This window comes from Notechis scutatus, chromosome 4 (assembly GCF_049901735.1).
Source record: "Notechis scutatus isolate UNSWTSFEM ecotype Mainland chromosome 4, rNotScu1.2, whole genome shotgun sequence".
Lineage (NCBI taxonomy): Eukaryota > Metazoa > Chordata > Lepidosauria > Squamata > Elapidae > Notechis > Notechis scutatus.
In genome coordinates this window covers 160,013,845-160,034,009 of record NC_142012.1, presented here as the reverse complement: position 1 = coordinate 160,034,009, position 20,165 = coordinate 160,013,845, and the positions used below count along the sequence as shown (strand labels likewise).

Sequence of the window (20,165 nt, the reverse complement as noted above, 5' to 3'; positions counted from 1 at the left end):
TCCGAGGGAGGAAGGAGAAGAGAGGGGGGAAGGAGAGAGGGGGGAAGGGGGGGGCGATTCCCAAAAAATCTTGTGCTGACCCAGCCCGTCTGTCAAATTTTAAAAGTCAATGCGGCCCCCGAGCCAAGTTTGCCCACCCCTGTTTTATAGGAACCATTGTGTGATGTAGCCTCACAGAAAATGTCCTAAGCCAGCAATTCCCATAGCATGGGGACTCCTGAAGATCCAGTCAAATATTTTAAGTTTGTCAATTTTTAATACTGTCAATATCAAATATCAATATAATCCACACAAATCATTTTAATAATATAAAGGGGACCTGTAGCAAAAATGTTTGAAATCTGCCCTAATCTAAAGCCGTATATTCTTGGTGTATCCAATTGTGTTTGTGCAAGTGTGTGCTTTTAAGTCAGTGTTGACTCATACCAAGTACAGTATTCCTGGGAAGAAGTCAGAAGTAGTTTGCCAATTCCTAGGGCTCTGTGTGTGTGTGTGTGTGTGTGACTGGCCCAAAGTCACTCAGCCGGCTTTGTGCCTAAGGTGGGACTAGAACTCAGAGTTTCCCAGGTTAATCTAGGCTAATGCCTTTAGTCACTATATCAAGCTGGCTCTATTGTAATAATAAGATCTCTAACCATAGCTTCTATTTTAACACAGAATTCCCCAACCTTTCTGGGTTGGCAGCCTGGCATGAGGGGGGGTGGAGAAGAGGGGATGGTTGTGTGAGGCGCATATCTTCATTTGTATGAGCGGCAGATTCGCATGCCGACCACTCACACCAGCACCTGCCGCTTGTGTGAGTTGGGCTACATGTACACACCGGCCCAATTGCAAATAGGACACGGCCTGGTAGTGGGCTGCAGCACATAGCTTGGGGACCCTTGTTTTAACATACTATGTGAACACCCTGATCGCAAGGAGGCTTGTATAATGCATGTATGTACAGCAGAAAAAAGCTTTGATTCTTCCTTCCCTCAGTAGCTTGGACCTGAACCAAAAAAGTGGAAATGAAAGTGAAAAGATGAAAATTCATAGCAAAGTCTATATTTACAGAACAGTTTGCAAACAGTGTGCCAAAACCGCAGAGAAAAGGTCTGCAATAGCCATCAAAAGGCCACTTGTCCCCTACAGTTAGCTATTCTGAATTAGCTGCTGCATCATGACTGCACAGACACTGATCAGCTGCAAGAACTCATCAGAACCATCTGCCAAGCACTTGTCTGCTTCCTGCAAAACAAAACAAAATATTCAAGATTTGCCAAGTTTGGTAACAATTATACTTGGCATCAAGCAAAAAAAATAGATACATTTCCTGTTCCTTTGCAAAATATGTATCAAACATTTTTTATTCTAGGGGAGAATGAAATTAAACTGCGTGTCTAATATTCATTAATATACAGGAAGTCCTTGTTTAACAACTACTCATTCGGCAACCTTGTAACATACCAAATCTGAAAACTACTAAAACATTTTTAGCCATTTTTCAGGCAATTGTTCTTTTAGTTGCTAGCACAGAAAAATCTGCCAGCCCAGGCTTTTCCAACTTATACCCTCCAGATTTGGTTAGGTTATATTATACCTACTAAAATTTCCAGCTAACATGGAAGGGTCTAAAACAACTCGCCACTGTCAGCTCGCCACAGAACAAGGGTTACACTAATATTGAAGAAATAACCAACTAGAATCAGTAAAGATGCCAAAGAAAGGACAAAATAAAATGAATGACAAAAATTAAAATATTTGAAAAAATTATTTTAAATATTGAATTGTCGAATTGTCCCACAGCGAGTTGTCCCACCGTAAGTTGGCTGTGGCAAATTGGCCATAGAAAGTTGACCGTGACGACTTGTCTCATTCTGACATGGAAATGGCCCATTGCATCTGGAGACACCAGGCAGAAGATGGATGAACTATCTACTATCTTTTATTTCACCTTTCTATGCAAGAATATTAACTTATATTAGATATTTGTCTAAATGCATAGATACATTATGCTTCTCAATATATTTTTTTGATCTTGTGACTACCAGGTAGAAAAAGAGAGCACAGGAAAATTGGTGAAGTTGCAACCACCCACGACAGAACAATTTGTGAAACTTTACCATACTGATTCTTTATGATTCTATTTACTTTTATTTATATATCACACTTAGAAACCACCCATCTCTGTCTTACTGTGTGTGACTTCTAAAATACAACTTCCCACAAGTCCCACAAGTTTCATATTCATTTTCAACCACGTATTTCATTAGCCTTTGATAGAGCTTGAATGCAAGTACTTAACACTTACAGCCAATTTCTCTACAATTACAGATTTTTGCTTGTCATTGAGGTCTTCTTTGTCAACGATGATATCATGAAGCTGATTTATCAGTTGAGTAGCTGCATAGCCTTCACTGATCACATTCTATAGGCAAGACAGAGAAGAACAAATAAGGACTAGTATTAAAACAGCTGGATGTTAGTATTGATTTAAGATTAAATAGTTTAATATTATTGGTTTAAAACCTAGTGAAAATACTTCCGGTCCTATATAGTGAGGCGGTCCTTGGTGGTCTCTGAGCTTGGTTGTTTTCTTACAGGCTTTTCATTACCCAAACTGAGTCAGATCATCAGTGCTAGTAAGAAGTGAGGTTTGCTCTCAGTTTATATTCCTGTCAATGTTGATTGGAGTGGTGTTGGTGGTTCTTTGGTTAGGGTTAGGCTGTTTGTTTGTTTGTTGCAATTTGGCTGTTTATTGTTGGCTTGTTTGGCAGTTCCTTGATTGGGATATTGTTTACTTGATGTTAATCTGGGTGCTAATTGATGGTCCTATATAGTATAAATCCAGAAGATACTAAGTTCAATTATTAATTCCTTACTAAGATAAAGCTGCCTGTGGACCTGATTGAAATATTACAAATGAACATTATACAGAAGTTGAAACTGAGCAACAGCCAGTGAAATAGATCATTTCATTAAACTCTCTGCCTCCCAGAGATCATTTGAGGTGGCAAGGCGGTCAATACTTGGGATTTTATTCATTTACTCAGCCCTCAAGTTCCTAAATGCCAACTTGATTCCTTCTTGTGCTAATGGAATGTTGCATCCCCATGCTGGTTTTACCAAGTCAACTGAGAGCTCAACTCAGCAGGGTGCCGCTTACCTGTCTGCATTCCAGGAAGAGCCAAGCAATGCCAGCATCCCCAAAATCCAGGGTTAGAGATAGCAAAGTTCTACTCTGCCACAAGAAGACCCAGTCAGTGGTCATTCTTCTGCATTCTTTCCCCCTAAAGAGATCCACCTTTGCCAGTGTGCCTTGCTCATCCCACTGAAGCCAGAGTCAGTCTTTTTTGGGAAAAACAAAGCTTGCTAGCCAGTGTGGCCGCCTCTTCTGGCATCCATCCAAATCAGAAGCAACAAATCACAAGCCTAGGGCACCCATAAGTAACAAATTAAACGGTAATGACAGTTTTACAAAGTTTTGCTTTTTAACATTCCATTGGGTGATTTGATGGTCCCAACAATGGGAAATGATTTTATATGGTTCAACACTACCATTGCATTATTGTTTAATAAGAATATTTAAGAATAAATCAGATAATTGGATTAGTAACATCTGAGTTGACCGGAAGCTTACTTGGTAGGAATAGACAGACGTGAAGGTGTTTCTGGCACTGCTCTGTGAACAAAGTACTAAGAAGGTACCAATTTTGTAACATTAACTGTTAAAGGAGACTCTACAGGGAAGCTTTTCCCTTTCAGTTTAACAATCTGCAGACAAGCAGGAATATGGACACTTTATCTATTTTTAAAGTGGAATTTAAATCTTCCTCAATGTTCCTGCAGAGACTGAGGGATTGCTCCTGCAAACAGAGGAACAATTTATTCTAGTGATGAATTTGCTTAGCTCCAAGGCAGCTCACTGCTTATTCTTACAGTGTGTGAAAAACTGCTACCACTGCCAACATAATTACAGAATCTGAGACAACAATGATGCAAGGAGGGAGTGGGGTGTCAAGACTTCCAACGATATATGGAAACTAAATTGCTCCCATAAGAATATAAAATCTGCTTGGGGGGATTCACAAATTCTTGTTCAAAGCAGGAATCTTATCTGCACCATCTCAGAAAATACCTGCTTAGCGAAAATCATTTCTCTTCCTCCTCCCTTCGACCTACATGAGCCACACAGCTATTTTGAGACGGTGGATTTTATATCAAATTTTGAATATGCAATAAAGCTAACAGAGGCACTGCAATGGGGGGGGTATGTTTGCTCATTCTAAAATATGTGTTGTAAAACATACCACCTGTCACAACTACCCATTTCTCAGAAAACAAATTCCTGAAGCTTTATAAAAAAAATATTCCGTAAATATGGGTCCAAGGCAGAGATGAATCTCCAAAATGCAATGCTACCCCTTTGAACATAGGTTTCTATTCCAAAATCCCATTTTACAATATAGTAAATGGATGAACACAAAACAGATTTGTCCAAGAAACTAAATATATGCCTGACTGATTGAGAGCTTTCAACCCTGATTGCTAAATACCACATTTGTTCTGAAGAGCACAACACTTACTATACAGAACACAAACTAGTAATGATTGCAGAACACAGGAAGTCTTTGGCTTATGACCACGGTTGGGCCAAAATTGCTAAGAGGCAGTTATTAAGTGAGTTTTGATCCATTTTACGACCACTCTTGTTACAGCTGTTAAGTGAATCACTGTAGTTGTAAAGTCAATGACCCGGTTGTTAAGTGAATCTGGCTTCCCCATTGACTTTGCTTGTCAGAAGGTCACCAAAGGTGATTACATGACACTGCAACCATCATAAATATGGGTCAGTTGCCAAGCGTATGAATTTGGATCATGTGACCACAGGGAAGCTGCAGCAGTCATGGGCTGCAATGGTTGTAAGTATGAGAAACAGTTGTAAGTCATTTTTTCAGTGCCGTTGTAACTTAATGGTCACTAAACAAATGGTTCTAAGTCGAGGACTATCTCTACTCCGATACAGGCAAAAAAAAAACTTCTACTCATACCAGGCACACTAGGGCTATGCTGTGCTTTTCTTCCAAAGAGAATTTGGAGCATGTGGGGAGACTGAATTAACATTTGCCAGAAACTCTATAGCACAGAGGTCCCCAAGCTTGGCAACTTTAAGACTTGTGGACTTTAATTTCCAGAATTATCCAGCCATCACAGCTGCTGGAGCACAATCCTGGAAAAGGCCAATTTGGTTTAGGAGACTGACAGGGGCTACATGTACAGTACACATAATACACATACTCCCAAGCAGTTTCCCCTCTGGTTCTAAAGTTGTTTATAACCTTATGACTCACCTAACAATTCACTCACACGTACATTTTACACAGAGGGAAAAAAAAAGTCCCAAGCCAATCTTGGTTACAGAGACACATACAAAGCCAAAATATCAGCTAGCTCTGAGAGAAAGAGAAAATAGAGACACCTATTTTTGTTTTATCATAGCTCCTTAAAGTAGAAATATGTAAGAATGGGAAACATGGAGCACAACACATAAAGTGTCCCAATTTTCACGTACTTTTAGTGCCCACCACTTTTAATTGTTCAAAAAGATATACTGAAGCTGAACATTAAATTAGTTGAAAATAACATTACCTTACTGTATAAAATGAGTTAAGACAGTTAATTAACTCTAGGGAGTTTACTTTTCCTCTTAGGAGCACTTTTCTACCTAAGGTCATAAGTCAAATAAATGTCAGGCAGTTCATGTTACATTGACACAAGATTAGCTTAAAGGCAGGCAGTTTTTAGTTTCAGTGTGATTACGCAATTGTACTATGTACCGCCTACCAGCATAGAAAAGAGTGTCCTATAATACAAAAAATCCTACTTGCTATATATCTCATTCAAATCTTAAGGAACACACCTTGGTTACAGCTTCCAGCTTTTCAAAAGAGCCACTCTGACAGGCACTCAGCAGTCCATCCAATATTTCTTTGGGGACAACCTAGAATGTAAAGTCGTAGAAATAAAGCATAGATACATTGTCCATCTCCTATCACACAAAACCTTTTCTTTTTAGGTAAATCACCACGACTATAAGAAAATACAGATAGACAGGCAAAAATCCTTAGGTCACAAGCAGTATATAGTCTTTTCAGCCCAGGTTTTTCCAAAAATGAGACATGCAGCAGCATTCTTGACTTTGCATACATACATGTCCATCACCCTATTCCCTTTTAGGGTAAGCAATGTTAGGCAGAAGTGGGAAAGAAGTAACAGCAAGACAAAGAAAGTAAAGGCATGAGCTAAGAGAAAAAGAAAAGGAAATCATGGTTAAATCTACTTTATACCAAACCATTCATTATATCTATCCATATTTTTTTATTCTTCATCCTTGCTTCCAGCATACCCACAGACCACTTTATCCGACCCTGCCTTCTGTACTTGGTTACTCACATTGTATTCAGTTCACATACATTCATCACATAGCCATACTTGACCCTGCATCATCTAGCTTGCACTACGCCAATATTTGTAACATTTATTCCATTTCATCTTCAGCCTACCAAGATCATTCCTATACAGCAGGGCTGTTCAGCTCGCGGCCTATGGCCCAAATACATCATGCGCTGGCCACGCCCGGTTTAGCAAAGGGGGAAAAAGGTGTGATATGTCACATGACACCGAGAGTTTGACACCCTTGCTATACAGGTATTCCTCAGTTGAAAAAAATGACCAGCACATTCGAACCGTGGTGGCACAGCGATTAGAATGCAGCATTGCAGGGTAATTCTGCTGACTTCCAAGAGTTGGATCTTGACCAGGTCAAAGCTGACTCAGCCTTCCACCCTTCTGAGGTCGGTTAAATGAGGACCCAAATTGTCAGGGACAATAGGCCGAGTCTATAAACTGCTTAGAGAGGGCTGTAAAGCACCGTGAAGCGATATATAAGTCTAAGTGCTATTGCTATTCTGTTACAATGATGCTGAACAAGTGGTGCTCACAACTGGTCCTTGAATTTCTGGCTATCCTGGCACCCTTACAGTCGTGTAATTGTGATCAGGCAACTGCCTCACAATTATGACAGTTGAAAGTGTCACATGGTAAGTAATCACCAATTGCAAGCTTTCCTGCCACAAACAAAATCAATGGGGAAGCTGGCAGGGAAGATTGCAAGTCACTCTGGTAAGTCTTCTGTACCTGGCAGCAGCCACCCACAGCCTGCAGCCCTTGGCACCCCCTCCAGTATCAGCAACCGAAGCTTCACCCAGTGCACCTGCCCTGCATTCACACCATACTGATCGCCATACACCCCTAAGCAATTTTCTCTATATCCACATTACTGAAAATATAAAAAAGAGCCGGCTTGAAGCAATAAACATTAAATGGGAAATACAAGTGATAAATCAAAAGAATGACCTAGAAAATGATTTTTTTTGATAGATCTATCAAAGAGATTTGTTAAAGCCTTGAAGAAATTGATGTGATAGGGAAAAGAAGAACTGAAGAGAAATCCAATCCCAATATTTGACTGAATTAAGGATTAAGCCTGTTTCAAATAAAAGAATATTCAATATTTATTCCTATTAAAAGCAGGAAATCACTTCTTTATGTATTTTTCTTTTTCTTTATTCTATATTCTTCTTTCTTGCATTTTTTCCTATTCTCTTCTTTTTCTCTAAGTTTAGTTCACATTTTTACAACTATAGTTACAATTCTTGATACAAATTATAGCAAGAAAAAATGTTTTCTCTTCCACACAAAACTCTCAGAGCATTATTCTAGGCAGGTCTTTAAAAATATGTGTGCAACTTTTGAAGCTATGTCTTTAATGAAAAAAAAAATCACAATTTTGAATCATCACTTTTTACGACAGCAAATATGTCATCTCAAAACAAGGCTTACCCCTGCAATTTCAATAACAATTTTCTCTGTCACTTCTTTTCCGCCTGTCAGTCGTGTAGCACTCTGAAGAAGTGTGATTGCTTTCCTCAAATCTCCTTCTGCCACATGAACAAGGTAATCGATTGCCTTTTATTTAAGATAGAAGAAACACAAAAGAAATTGCATGCAGAAAACGAAAACAACGAATACCATTTTGCAAAGGACCCTTTTTATCATCTTACACTAAATTTGCAGCTTGTTAATAGCCTGCGGTGGAACCAGGATGGAAGTGGAGCTCCCATGGTTATTCTCCTTGAGCTCTAACAGCTTTTGAAATTGCCAATGCTCAAAAGGCCAGGGGTTAGGAATAAAGCAAGGTTTTAGGGAGGTTTTCCTTCCTTTGGGGATAGTTTCAGTCTGTCAGGTGGGACTGTTAAAGTTGTCTGGAGATTGTGCAGGTTTGGTGGAGGAGGAACCATCAACTTAATCCTACCAAGACTGAGTGACTGTGGAAGTTTGGGCCATCTAGATTTGGGGATATTCTATCTTTAACTTTGGATTGCAAAACAAATCCACATTCGAAAGTGATGCACACTTCAGGAGCCTTCCCACACTCTCAGCTCCTGCTCAATCAGCAGGGGGCAGCTATGCCAGGGAAGGCCTTTGCCCAGCTTCATCTAGTACACTTATGTTGTCCTTTCCTAAATCAAGAGACCCTTCAGACAGTCACTTGTGCCCTGGTCAACCGCTTGATTATTACAATGCACTCTGCAGGGGGCTGTGCTTCAAGATCACCTGGAAGCTTCAATCAGGCCTAGAATGAAGCCACATAGGCAGTGATGGACGTATTTCAGTCTGCCCATGTGATACTTCTTCTTTGTGAGATGCACTGGCTGCCTGGTTTGCTCCTGGGTGCAATTCTAAGTGCTGGTTATGACCTATAAAAGTCCTACATGGAATAGGGGCTGGTTACTTTAGGAATTGCCTATTTCCTGTGATGTCAGCCTGCCTGGTTGATTCCAACAGTTGGCATGCTCCAGATTCCTTTGAGAAACAATCCTGAAAGGGGGCCTTCTCTGACTCAGTGTTTGCCCACTGAAGGGAGGTCTGTCTGAGATCCAGGTGCTTATCACCCTGATGGCATTCTGATGGGTTTTAAAAGGCTTGGCTGATGTCCCAGGCTTTGGCCTAAGTGGTTGGAGTCCCTTTTTGGGTATGTGATGTGTTTGTTTGACTGGATTTTTCATCAATTTATTGCTGTTTTTAATCTGGATTGTATATTTGTTGTTTTTATGTGGGAAAGGGAGGGGAGGGGAAGGAAGGAAGGAAGGAAGGAAGGAAGGAAGGAAGGAAAGGAAAGAAAGAGAGAAAGAAAAGTTTCATTCGTAGTGAGCCGTAGGCAGTTCAATCCACATTAGCATGCATTATGCTTTTCTTTTGGAGACATGTGAAACTTCTATTGAACTTTGATGATTGGAATGCAAGGTCCAAATTGTAGGACTATTTATGTACAATCTCCTAGTATTACATTTAAGTTCATCTTCCCAATCCTGGCAATTTGGAGTTAATATCAATAAAATTAGAAATACAATTTTGGAAGGACTGCTCTAAGTCTAATCTACCTCTATTCCTTACAAAAGACATAATCCTGTCTCAGGCTCTCAAATGAAGGAACACACAATTAAACTTTACAGGCTGTATTTAACAGAGTAGAGGTTTCTTTTCCCCTGTCCAAGCAGATTTTCCAATTCTGTGCTACAGAACTAAGCTGTGTGCAGAAACCTTCAGGGGGAGGGGGGAGGAGACATGGAATTCCATTCACAAATGTTACCTCTTTTACAGGCAAAAAAAAGCATTGAAGCATTGTGACAAATAATTTTATAGTTAATTGACAGGTTACCTCATTGCTGATCATCACATTTTCCTTTTCAGCAATATCTAGAAGTCTCTGATGTTGGATTTTGTCGGAAAGTGGCTTGAAACGAAATTTGGAGCATCGAGATGTAATTGGTTCAATGATTCTATCAAAGACAGGAAGAGAAACTCAGTAACCAGAGGAAACAGAACACTTTCTGTTCTTATTTTCTTGCAACATAGTTTCTTTCCACAGCATATGAAGGTAAAGGTTTCCTGTTCAGTGGTGTCTGGTGTTCATCTGTTTCTTAGTCAAGGGACCCAGCATTGCCCAAAGATATTTATTATGGTTGTGTGGACAGCATGGCTGTATGCCAAAGGTGCACAGAACACTGTTTATTTTCCTACCAAAATGGTACCTATTTATCTACTTACATTTGCTTGTTCTCAAACTGCTAGGTTGGCAGGATATACATTTTCACATATTAGCATTGTACTATCATACACATTTTTCTCCATAAATAGAACATAATTGTCTTTAAAAGTCAAATACATTCTTTGATTTCTTAGACTGATATTTTAACAAACAGAGCTAACCAAATATAGACTCAGAATTTATGCGTGGTCAGACTTGGTTGTTATCTGGATAGGAAAACACCAGGAAATCCCAGGGCTGAAGCTAGAGTTGGAAGCTGAAAAATAAGCCCCCCCACCCCCTCAAAAAAGGCTGAGTTATAAAAACATGTATAACATTCCCCAGAAAATCTCAGCAATATGCCCACGATGTATTTACCTAATGCATTTTTCATAAGAGTAAATAAACACAAATGCACGCTGTAGTTCATACGCACCGGCTAATGTAATTACAGATAAGGCAGAATCGTGTAGTCTTAGATTCCTTCTCCATGGTGCGCCTTAAAGCTGCTTGTGCTGCCGAGGTCATAGAATCTGCCTCATCCAGGATTATGATCTTAAAAGGTGGACATGGTTTGCCGCTAAAAACAATCACAAAAGCACGTGTGAGCCATTTATGGTGCTAGCACTGCTTTCAATAATCTACTGGTGAACAAATTCTGGTGCAAATCTTGCATACCATTCAAAATCTACAGTGAGAAAAATTCTAAATTGGAACTTTCCCCATTCTGTCACCCAACTTAACTAAATACTGTTGCACTACGTGGAACTGTCTCACTGTTATTCAACAAGCCACATTATTTTCTGCTAGACTTATTTCCCATGGATTCCTTTATGGAAAGTGTTGGTATTCACACACTGAAGATTTTTTTGTGATCTCCCCAAATTTGTCCATAGTTAGCAAGGCCTTTTAGGAGTTAGGTTTAAGGGCAACAACTGATCGTTGAGCTTTACAGAAGCTTAAGGCGTCAATTTCAGCTTTAAAACCCTTGGATTGTCCCCCCCCCCCCCAATTTTAGAGAGGGATTTAAGAATCCAAAACAATGTGATTTTAGCTAAAGTAGTTATTTGTCCCTAAATCCCAGGAAAAAAGGGGAAAAAAACAGGCCAAATCGACCCATGCTTTTCCTAAACTCTGCTTTAAATTTTTCAATACATGAGCTCCATATGGCTTATATCTTTCGTTTCTGTCTACAGAATATTTAAAGCAGAATTGATACATTAATCTATAATCTGATCAATAGAGAGAGAAGTTACTCAAAGGGATAGTTGAAGCTGCTATTTTAATTAAATGGAGGAACCAATTTAAGTATCTTAATATATTACATTTCATTTCGGTGCCTACACATGTTCTATCGGAGACTCTAGCAAAGGTATGTACAGTTGGCGAATGATAAATTCCCCTCAGATTATAGTAAAGTTTGGATGACTCACTAAGGCATCATCTCAGAGCCTCATAGGTGCAGTGCTGACTCGTAGTTTATTTTAGCATTACAAAAGCAACTCATGTTAACCTGAAACAGAGAGAAATACTATCCGAGAGAGCTTACTCTGAACGATTTCCCGATACCGTTAACTGGGCAAAAGTCTTGACTTTCTCTCGAATGACTTGTATTCCACGTTCATCAGATGCATTTAATTCAAGGACTCTCTGCCGGAACAATTCAGGACTGTTTGTAACAAAAGAAATATAAACACTTTTTAATAAACATCTTAGGCAGAACTTTTGAATTTTTATAAAGTCAACTGCTATAGTACCTTGTCTGTAGAAGAGTACAGGGATACAGCTTTTAATTAAATATCAATTTAGGCTGAATAGAGAGGAGGGAATGAAGAAAAAATGTGAAGTGAAGATTGTCCCATTTTTATTCTCTTTAGGGGAAAGAGAGAGAATCTGACTTTCAAGATTCGTTACTGCATGATATAATAATAATAAAATAGAGTAACTAATAGAAAATGAAGAAGCTAAATTGCTCTGGGACTTTAGAATTCAGAGAGACAGGTACCTGCCACATAACACTCCAACTGTCCATAGGAAAGAAAAAAACACCTGGATGGTGGATGTGGCAGTACCTGGAGAAAGCAGAATAGAAAAAAAAGAAGATAACAAAATACAAAGACCTGCAAATAGAAATAGAATGTGGCAAAAGAAAGCAAAGGACGTACCAATAGTAATAGGCACCCTGGGTGCAATCCCCAAAACATCTGGAGCATGACTTGAACACCATCGGCATTGACAAAATCACCATCGATCAATTACAAAAGGCAATTCTACTCACAACAGCTTAGATCCTGTGATGATACCTCTAACACCATGAAACATCCACATCGGCCTATCTCAGGTCATTGGGAAGGATTACAACGTAGGTGGACACGGCGCGGCCCCGTGTATTTGGAATCTTTTGAAAATAATACGCGGGGGCCAAATCTAATAAAGTTTGAACATCTGTCTGAGATGAACCATAACAAGAGTTCCAGTGTTCATGCACTGCATCCCCATGATGGTTGCAGTGTCCTGGGAGTCATGTGAGCCCCTTTTGTGACCTTCTGAGAAGCAAAGGCAATAGGGAAGCCAGATTCACTTAACAACTGTGGCAGGAAAGGTTGTAAAAGGGGGCAAAACTCAACCAATGTCTCACTTAGCAACAAAAATCTTGGGCTCAACTGTGGTATTAATGAGTAGAACAACACATGGATAGACTCAAATTCAATTTCATTGAACTTCATATTACCTAAAGAGTTCTCTAGCTGCTGCCAAAATAGTAGATGTTTTCCCAGTTCCAGGAGGGCCATAGAACAAGAGGTTGGGAAGCTGTAACAGAAAGAAATTTAAATAATATGATAATATATTTAGTAAATACCTATTTTCCTATTTTTCAAACAACCACAAGAAGTATAAGAAAAAAACATTAGAAAGAAAAAAATCTCCACAATGCTGTTGCTATATCTACTACTCATTCACAGCCTCACGCATTCTTTAATACCCAAAAAGCTATGTTCTAACCTTACTGAAAAGAAAGGCCCAGTGGGTTCGACAAAACTTAATTCCAGGGAAATGTATAAAAGAATTGCAGAATGAATGGCCATGTTTTAAACAGGGCTGTTTAAGTGACCCATCTATGGTATTTTATTCTTTCCAACAATAAAATTAATGTACCTGCAGACAGTTTATTCGATTCAGAAAAGGTTAGAAATACATGGAAATTAACAAATTAAAATTCACGGTAAATACATGGTAAAACTATGTTAGAACTGTGGAAACTACATAGAAAGCACATCCAACAAAATAGAGGTGCAGTTATTCAAACATGTCTGAATATTGAAAGCAAGGCATTCAAGACAATGGTGAAGACTCAAATATAGTGTAGGTGTATGTTCTGTGAGCGTATCTGCTCAAAGAAAGACCACTAAACACACACCTACACTATCTATATTGTATCAAGAGGACCTTTCAAAACCTCACCATGTTAACAAAAAAGACAAAAAAAACCCATCTTAGTACAGGGGTCCCCAACCCCTGGTCCATGGACCGGCAACAATTTGCAGCATGCCAGAAACCGGGCCATACTAACAAGCAAAGCCCCATCTACGGGATGCAGCCAGCACACAAAACCATGCCCCCCCCCCGGTCCATGGAAAAATTCTCTCCACAGGACCAGTCCCTGGTGCCTTAGTATTTTGTAGAAGATACTGGAACCAGAAATCCTTCAACATGCAGAACAAGTTGTTTAGTTGTTTTTTTAATCTCAGCCAATAAGGCTTAATTTTCAAATAATGAATCTTTCTAAATATTATTTGGTTAGTTACAAGAAAAATAAAAAATGAAATCTAATTATAAATGAATGAATATTTTCCCATTTAGCCGGCAAATGTGGTAATATTTAAATCCAATTTTATAAGTATCCAAGAAGCAGGCTTAAAAAAGACCAGCCAGTCAGCTTACATTATACAAGGAGTCAAATTCAAAAGAGAAGCAACAGCATTTTTTAAAAAATATTGATATATATAATTTATAATTACTTTCCTAAGCTGCTATGTAAAGAACTGGTAAAAACTATAAAGAGGGCCATAAGACATCATTAACAGCTGAAGCTATAATCCATTCTCTTAAAGTAGATTACAACGTATATTTAAAAATTTTATCTGCTGCAAATTTTAATATCTTGCAATATGAAAACCCAATATGTAAACCAAGCTTTTAAAAAGTACAGTAGTCCTTGACTTACAAGTGTTCGTTTAGTGACCAAAGTTACAACAGCACTGGAAAAAGTGAGTTAAGCCCATTTTTCGTACTTACAACTGTTGCAGCATCCCCATGGTCACATGATCAAAATTCAGACACTTGCCGCATATCTACAACAGTTGCAGTGTCCCAGAGTCATGTGGTCCCCTTTTGTGACCTTCTGACAAACAAAGTCAAAGGGAAAGCCAGAGTCACTTCACAACTGTGTTACTAACTTAACTGCAGTGACTCACTTAATAACTGTGGCAAGAAAGTTCATAACATGGGGCAAAACTTACTTAACAACTACCTTGCTTAGCAACAGAAATTTTGGGTTCCATTGTGGTTGTAAGTCAAGGACTATCTGTACTATCAATGGCACATGCAATATCAATTGCAGTGTTACTATGATAAAAACTAGATACTGCTGCTTTAATATTCAGGAAGCTGACTTCTTTATTCACAATAAGCATCTTTCAACAGTTAAGGGTATACTTGATTTTGATAAAACAATAAGAGCTGGCAATAGTACAAATTTTTCCAATCCTCATTTAATTTCCACAAGAAATAATAATTTTAATAACTACAGCACTCACATCAACTCCCTGTAAGGATTTCTTCAGTACTGCCACAACTTCCTCTTGAAATGCAACTTCATCCATACATTTTGGACGGCTAGATATTTAAAAATGAATGCTGCATTAAATGCTGTACTCTTTAAAACACTCTTTAAAAATCAAAATGAATATTACGATTAGTTATCTTCATTGCTCCATCCCTGGAGGTTTTCAAGAAGAGATTGGACAGCCATTTGTCTGAAATGGTATAGGATCTCCTGCTTGAACAGGGGGTTAGACTAGAAGATCTCCAAGGTCTCTTCCAATTCTGTTATTCTTTATATCAAAGAGCTTTCCACATCTTTTATTGCTTAGAAGTCTGAGCATGTAGGTGCCACAATAACAGGATCTAAATTCCAACCATTATCTTAATAAGATGAAGGCAATCAAAGATAAATTACTCAAAGAAAAAAAATTAAATGTATACAAATATATAGCTATTGTGTTATAATAACAGTCATTACGCATAATCGTATCATTTATCCTTCACACTGTGAAAAAAAAACACCAGGTATCAGCAAAATGCTGCCTCATGGGGAGGCTGGGTTAGTCTCCATATCATCAGATAAAGGATTAACTTCAATACTGACTGAGCTTCCATATAATCTTTTCAAATCTCCTTAGATGGTCCAGTGAGCACATATGGTAGTGTCATTTCAGGTAATCACTGAAGTAATGCACAAGTCTAAATATGTTTTAAAAAACTAGGTGATGAAGTGAAACAGAACATTGTACTGAACTGGCTCTGTTTCAGGGCTTATATTTTCTGTTGAACATTGGAAATAAATACACAAAAAGCACTGTAACAGATCATTGTAGACTTTCTACTCCGCTGTGTATCAGTTCCTTCCTTAGCTATCTTAGTTAATTTTAATGTTAATATTTCTTGTTTTAAGGTTTTATATATCATTTTTATCTTGTAAGCCATCTAGAATCGCTTGATAGTGAGATGAGCAGCATATAAATTTAATAAATAAATTCCCCTAACAATACAAACATGGACCGAAATTACTTTGGACTAGCATGAATATATTTATCAGTAAGTATGTAAGTAAGTCCAATTAAATGCAGAAGATCAATCAAGGAGAAGATAAACCAAGGACAGAAAAAGCAGAGAGATCTGGTGGTTACAATCAAAAAGCTAATTTGAAACATCCTCATTCCCCAACAGTTCAAGTCTGTACATTCATCCTCAGCAATTACATTACTCAGATTCCAAACCAGAGCAACTCTCTTACTATTTTTCGACCCAAGGAATGGGTCTGAGTTTCTTGCTCTCTCCACTGCTTCCTGCAGTTGCAGCAGCTCCCCGTTCTTTCGTAGAGAGAGGTTTAGCACTGACTGGACCTTTCAGAAATGCCTGCATTGTTGTTCTTCACACCAGCAACCTGTAGAGGGAGGAACAGGAAAGGAAATCTGTGTTACTGTTTGTCTTGAAAAATTATAGTAACGGTAGTCTTCGACTTCCAATCACAATTGGGACCAGAATTTCCATTGCTAAAAGCAAGGCACTGTTTAAATAAGTCACTTGATTTTACAACTTTTGTTATAGTTGTTGAGAATCATTGCAGTTAAACAAATCAGAGTCATTAAGCAAATCCAGCTTCCCCCATTGACTTTGCTTGTTGGAAGCTTGCAAATGGAGATCATCTGATCCTGGAATGCTGCAACCATCATAATACATATACACTGGTTGCTCATCTCCCAAATTTTCATATGATCATGGGGATGATGTAACATTTGTAAGTATGAGGACTGGTCATAAATCATTTTTTCAGGGCTGTTGTAACTTCGCATGGTTATTAAACCAATGGTTTTTAAGTCTAGGACTACCTGAATTACAACTGCACCTATAACACAACAGTTCCATTTTACTCAGTGTACTCATCAACTGTCTAGGGGAATCACATTCACTATTCAGCAACAGATATTAGAGGCTACTACTCTATATACCAGAGACCTTCAAACTTGGCAACTTTAAGACTTGTGGACTTCAACTCCCAAAATTCTCCAGCCAGCACAGCATAGTCTTAAAGTTGCCAAGTTTGGGAGGCCCTGCTATATACTAATACACATTTAAAGAATAGAGGGCCATGCATTTAATAGCCAATTACCATCACACACTAACCTGAGAACATTTAAAGAAAAATACATAGAACCCCAAAAGATCGACCTAAAGACATCCGTAATTCAACCAGCTTGCTTTCATTTGATCCAAATACATAGTAGGTAAACCTTCTTTTGTATATTATCAAAAATAAAATATATAGTAACACTTTTTCTGACAAATAACAAATCTTATTAAAAACATCAGGGGGGGTTGGGCGGGGAGTGGGAATTGCAGCTCACTTCATCAGATGCAATGACTAAACTCATGTAGGGTTTAAATGAGGAAGTGGGAAAAGAGAAATTGCTGACAGATGCAGATTTCATGTGAGACAGATCTGAAGTACCTTATCCAGAACTATCACAACACATTAAAACATCCATTGTGTTGAAGCGAGCTGAAATCTTATGTGAGTTCAACAACCTCTCACTCATTTATGCACTCCAAGTGTCCTTTTTCCAAAATAGTCGCTTGAGATCTGCACCAGGAGGACAGACTTCAGGGGGTAAAAGCAGACCAAATGAAGTCATTTGGGGGCAATTACCTCTACCTGTACACCCACTCAGCTCACATAAAGTCAGTCAAAAAAGATGCTACCAGCTTCATCCTGGCCTGTCTCAAAGGTGCTTTTTTTTTTCAAAAGACAATTTGACTTTCTGGTTTTTCTTTTGAAGACGTTTCACTTCTCATCCATGAAGCTTCTTCAGCTCTAGATGAGAAGCGAAACGTCTTCAAAAGAAAAACCAGAAAGTCCAGTTGCCTCTTGAAAAAAAGCACCTTTGGGACAACCACAACCTGGATGACTGAGAATCTCCAGACATTCCGGTCTCTGGTTCTGGCTCCTAACAGAACAGTCTTCTTAGAATAGAATAACAGCGTTAGATGGGACATTGGAGGTCTTCTAGTCCAACCCCCTGCTCAGGCAGGGAACCCTACACCATTTCAGACAAATGGTTATCCAATCTCTTCTTTAAAACTTCCAGTACCAAACAACTTTTGGAGGCAAATTGTTCCACTGATTAATCGTTCTGTCAGAAAACTTCTCCTGAGTTCTAGGTTGGTTCTCTCCTTGATCAGTTTCCATCCATTGCTCCTTCTCTCATTCTTTCCCTCAGTCAAAGGCCCTGTTCACACAACAGGCCAGCGGGCTTGAACACTTCGTGGCCTTCTTCTTCTAACCACTTGTGGGGACCAGCTTCCCCATCATTAAGCCTTCGCAGAAATCCCTCCCGTTGCACCCTGATCCCGTGTGTATCGTGTCGTGTGAACGAGTCCTTCTTTCAGAGGCGCCCAACTTCCCTGGAAAGACAAAAGGGGCGGGACGGGGGGGGGCGGAGGCAACCAGGCCCGAGACAGAGAGCGGCCGAGTCCACAGCGGTGGGGCCGTTTTCTAGTTTAAAATACACGCGGGGAAGACAGAAGACCGAGTCCCATCATCCCCAGCCGCTTCCCGAGAAGCACTTGCGAAATGTTGGCGGGTTCCCCCTCAGCGCGCCCCTTACCTTTCAATTCCCGCCAAAACTAGTCTTTATTTCTCCCGCCCCAAAGGCGGGGCTACCTCCGGAAGGATATGAGGCGCTCTAGGGGAGCTAGCGCACCATAGAGAACGCACACTGTGCTCAGGACCGAAATCAGAAACTAGCGTCGTGACGAATCACGCCATGAATTATTTCATCTACTGCACTGACGTCACCTAGGGGAAAAAACAAGCCCGTTTACAATCTAGAAGTAGTGCGCATGTGGAGAACTGCGGCTCCTCTCTCTCTCTCTCTCTCTCTCCCCCCCCCTTAGGACACAGGTGCGAGTCAGCAAAGGTCATATGCGAGAGTTGCGCAAGCGCACCTTCGTCTCCGGCGTCTTGTATTAGTGATGTCAGGCTTCCCGCTAAGAAAAGAAAAGGAAAAATGCAGTTGCGCAAGCGTACTTGGGCTTTCGGGGTGTGGCTTCCACCATTCCCAAGAAGCGTGACGTTAATTTGGATATCTGTCAGAATTCAAATGTGCAGTTTCTAAGGAAACTAGCACAAATATATGCAATAACCATATACACCCACACATGTCATAAATCAAACCCAATATCACTGGAAGCCTCTCTGCTATAGCTTTGTATGAAATTGTACATTATAAATTAATACTCATTTAAGCACCACTTGATTTAATTTATTAGTAAATAAAGAATCTCGATTCATTTATTTACCAAGACCAATGTATGCAAAATGACTTTGACTCCAAAATATTCCTCAAAGATACATTGATTTTATACTGGTTTTATATTGTATATATTATACTAAAAATTAGATAAAGACCTTATGGCTATTATACATCCAGCATGATGAATTTGAATACCGTTAACCTTGCCTTTTGTAACTTGATATGCCCTAATTTAAATATGTGTTTTTATGTATATCTTTTGTTTTGTTGTTGTGTCCGACCCATCGCGACTCCATAAACAACGTTCCTCCAGGCCTTCCTGTCCACTACCATCTTCTGGAGTCCATTTAAGCTCATGCTGACTGCTTCAGTGACTCCATCCAGCCACCACATTCTCTGTCGTCCCCTTCTGCTATTGCCCTCAATCTTTCATATTGTATATGTGTATATGTATATATTTACATATATGTGTGTGTGTGTATATTATATATGTATGTATGTGTATGTATGTGTCTGTGTGTGTGTGTGTATAAAGGGAATTTCACGAAGGCAGTAGTGTCACAAAAAACAGGAAAAGCCCAAGGGGAACATCAGGTCAGCCAAAAAACAAACTTACATAGGAAAAGGAATCAAATAAAAAGTATTAAAGAATCCCTATGGACAAAAGCCTAAGTAATTAAGAAAACTAGACAAATAGGAAAAGGAAACAAAAGATAATTTAGAAAACCCTTACAAACACAGGACATACCAAATAAGCAAAACAAACAGACAAAAGACACAAAATATAAATTACAAAAGGGACAGACAGGAGATTGCCACAGAACAAATATGAAAAACTATCTTAAAGCTAAAAGAGATTACAGAAAACCAATAATACAATCTGGCCACCCCACCGAGTTTGCCCTCCGGCAGAAATAAAGACAAACTCAAAGAGGATTTGA

At 39.1% G+C, this 20,165-nt stretch overlaps 1 protein-coding gene across 2 annotated transcripts; it reads right to left on the bottom strand.

Annotated features, from left to right (window-relative positions):
- Nucleotides 1-1,028: 1,028 nt before the first annotated feature.
- RFC4 (replication factor C subunit 4) lies at nt 1,029-18,979 on the bottom strand. 2 transcript variants are annotated; one of them, XM_026683829.2, is made up of 12 exons: nt 18,917-18,979; nt 18,577-18,767; nt 16,206-16,355; nt 14,947-15,025; nt 12,861-12,940; nt 11,679-11,798; nt 10,566-10,709; nt 9,761-9,881; nt 7,882-8,007; nt 5,900-5,980; nt 2,291-2,407; nt 1,029-1,227 (listed from the first exon to the last, which is right to left on the bottom strand). In XM_026683829.2, exons 3-12 carry the CDS (start codon nt 16,331-16,333, stop codon nt 1,132-1,134), a joined length of 1,092 nt encoding a protein of 363 aa, XP_026539614.2. In that variant the 5' UTR covers nt 16,334-16,355; nt 18,577-18,767; nt 18,917-18,979; the 3' UTR covers nt 1,029-1,131. The 2 variants fall into 2 exon arrangements, with proteins under 2 accessions (XP_026539614.2, XP_087821531.1); XM_087965405.1 differs by lacking the exon at nt 18,577-18,767 and having other exon boundaries at nt 18,917-18,972.
- Nucleotides 18,980-20,165: the final 1,186 nt, after the last annotated feature.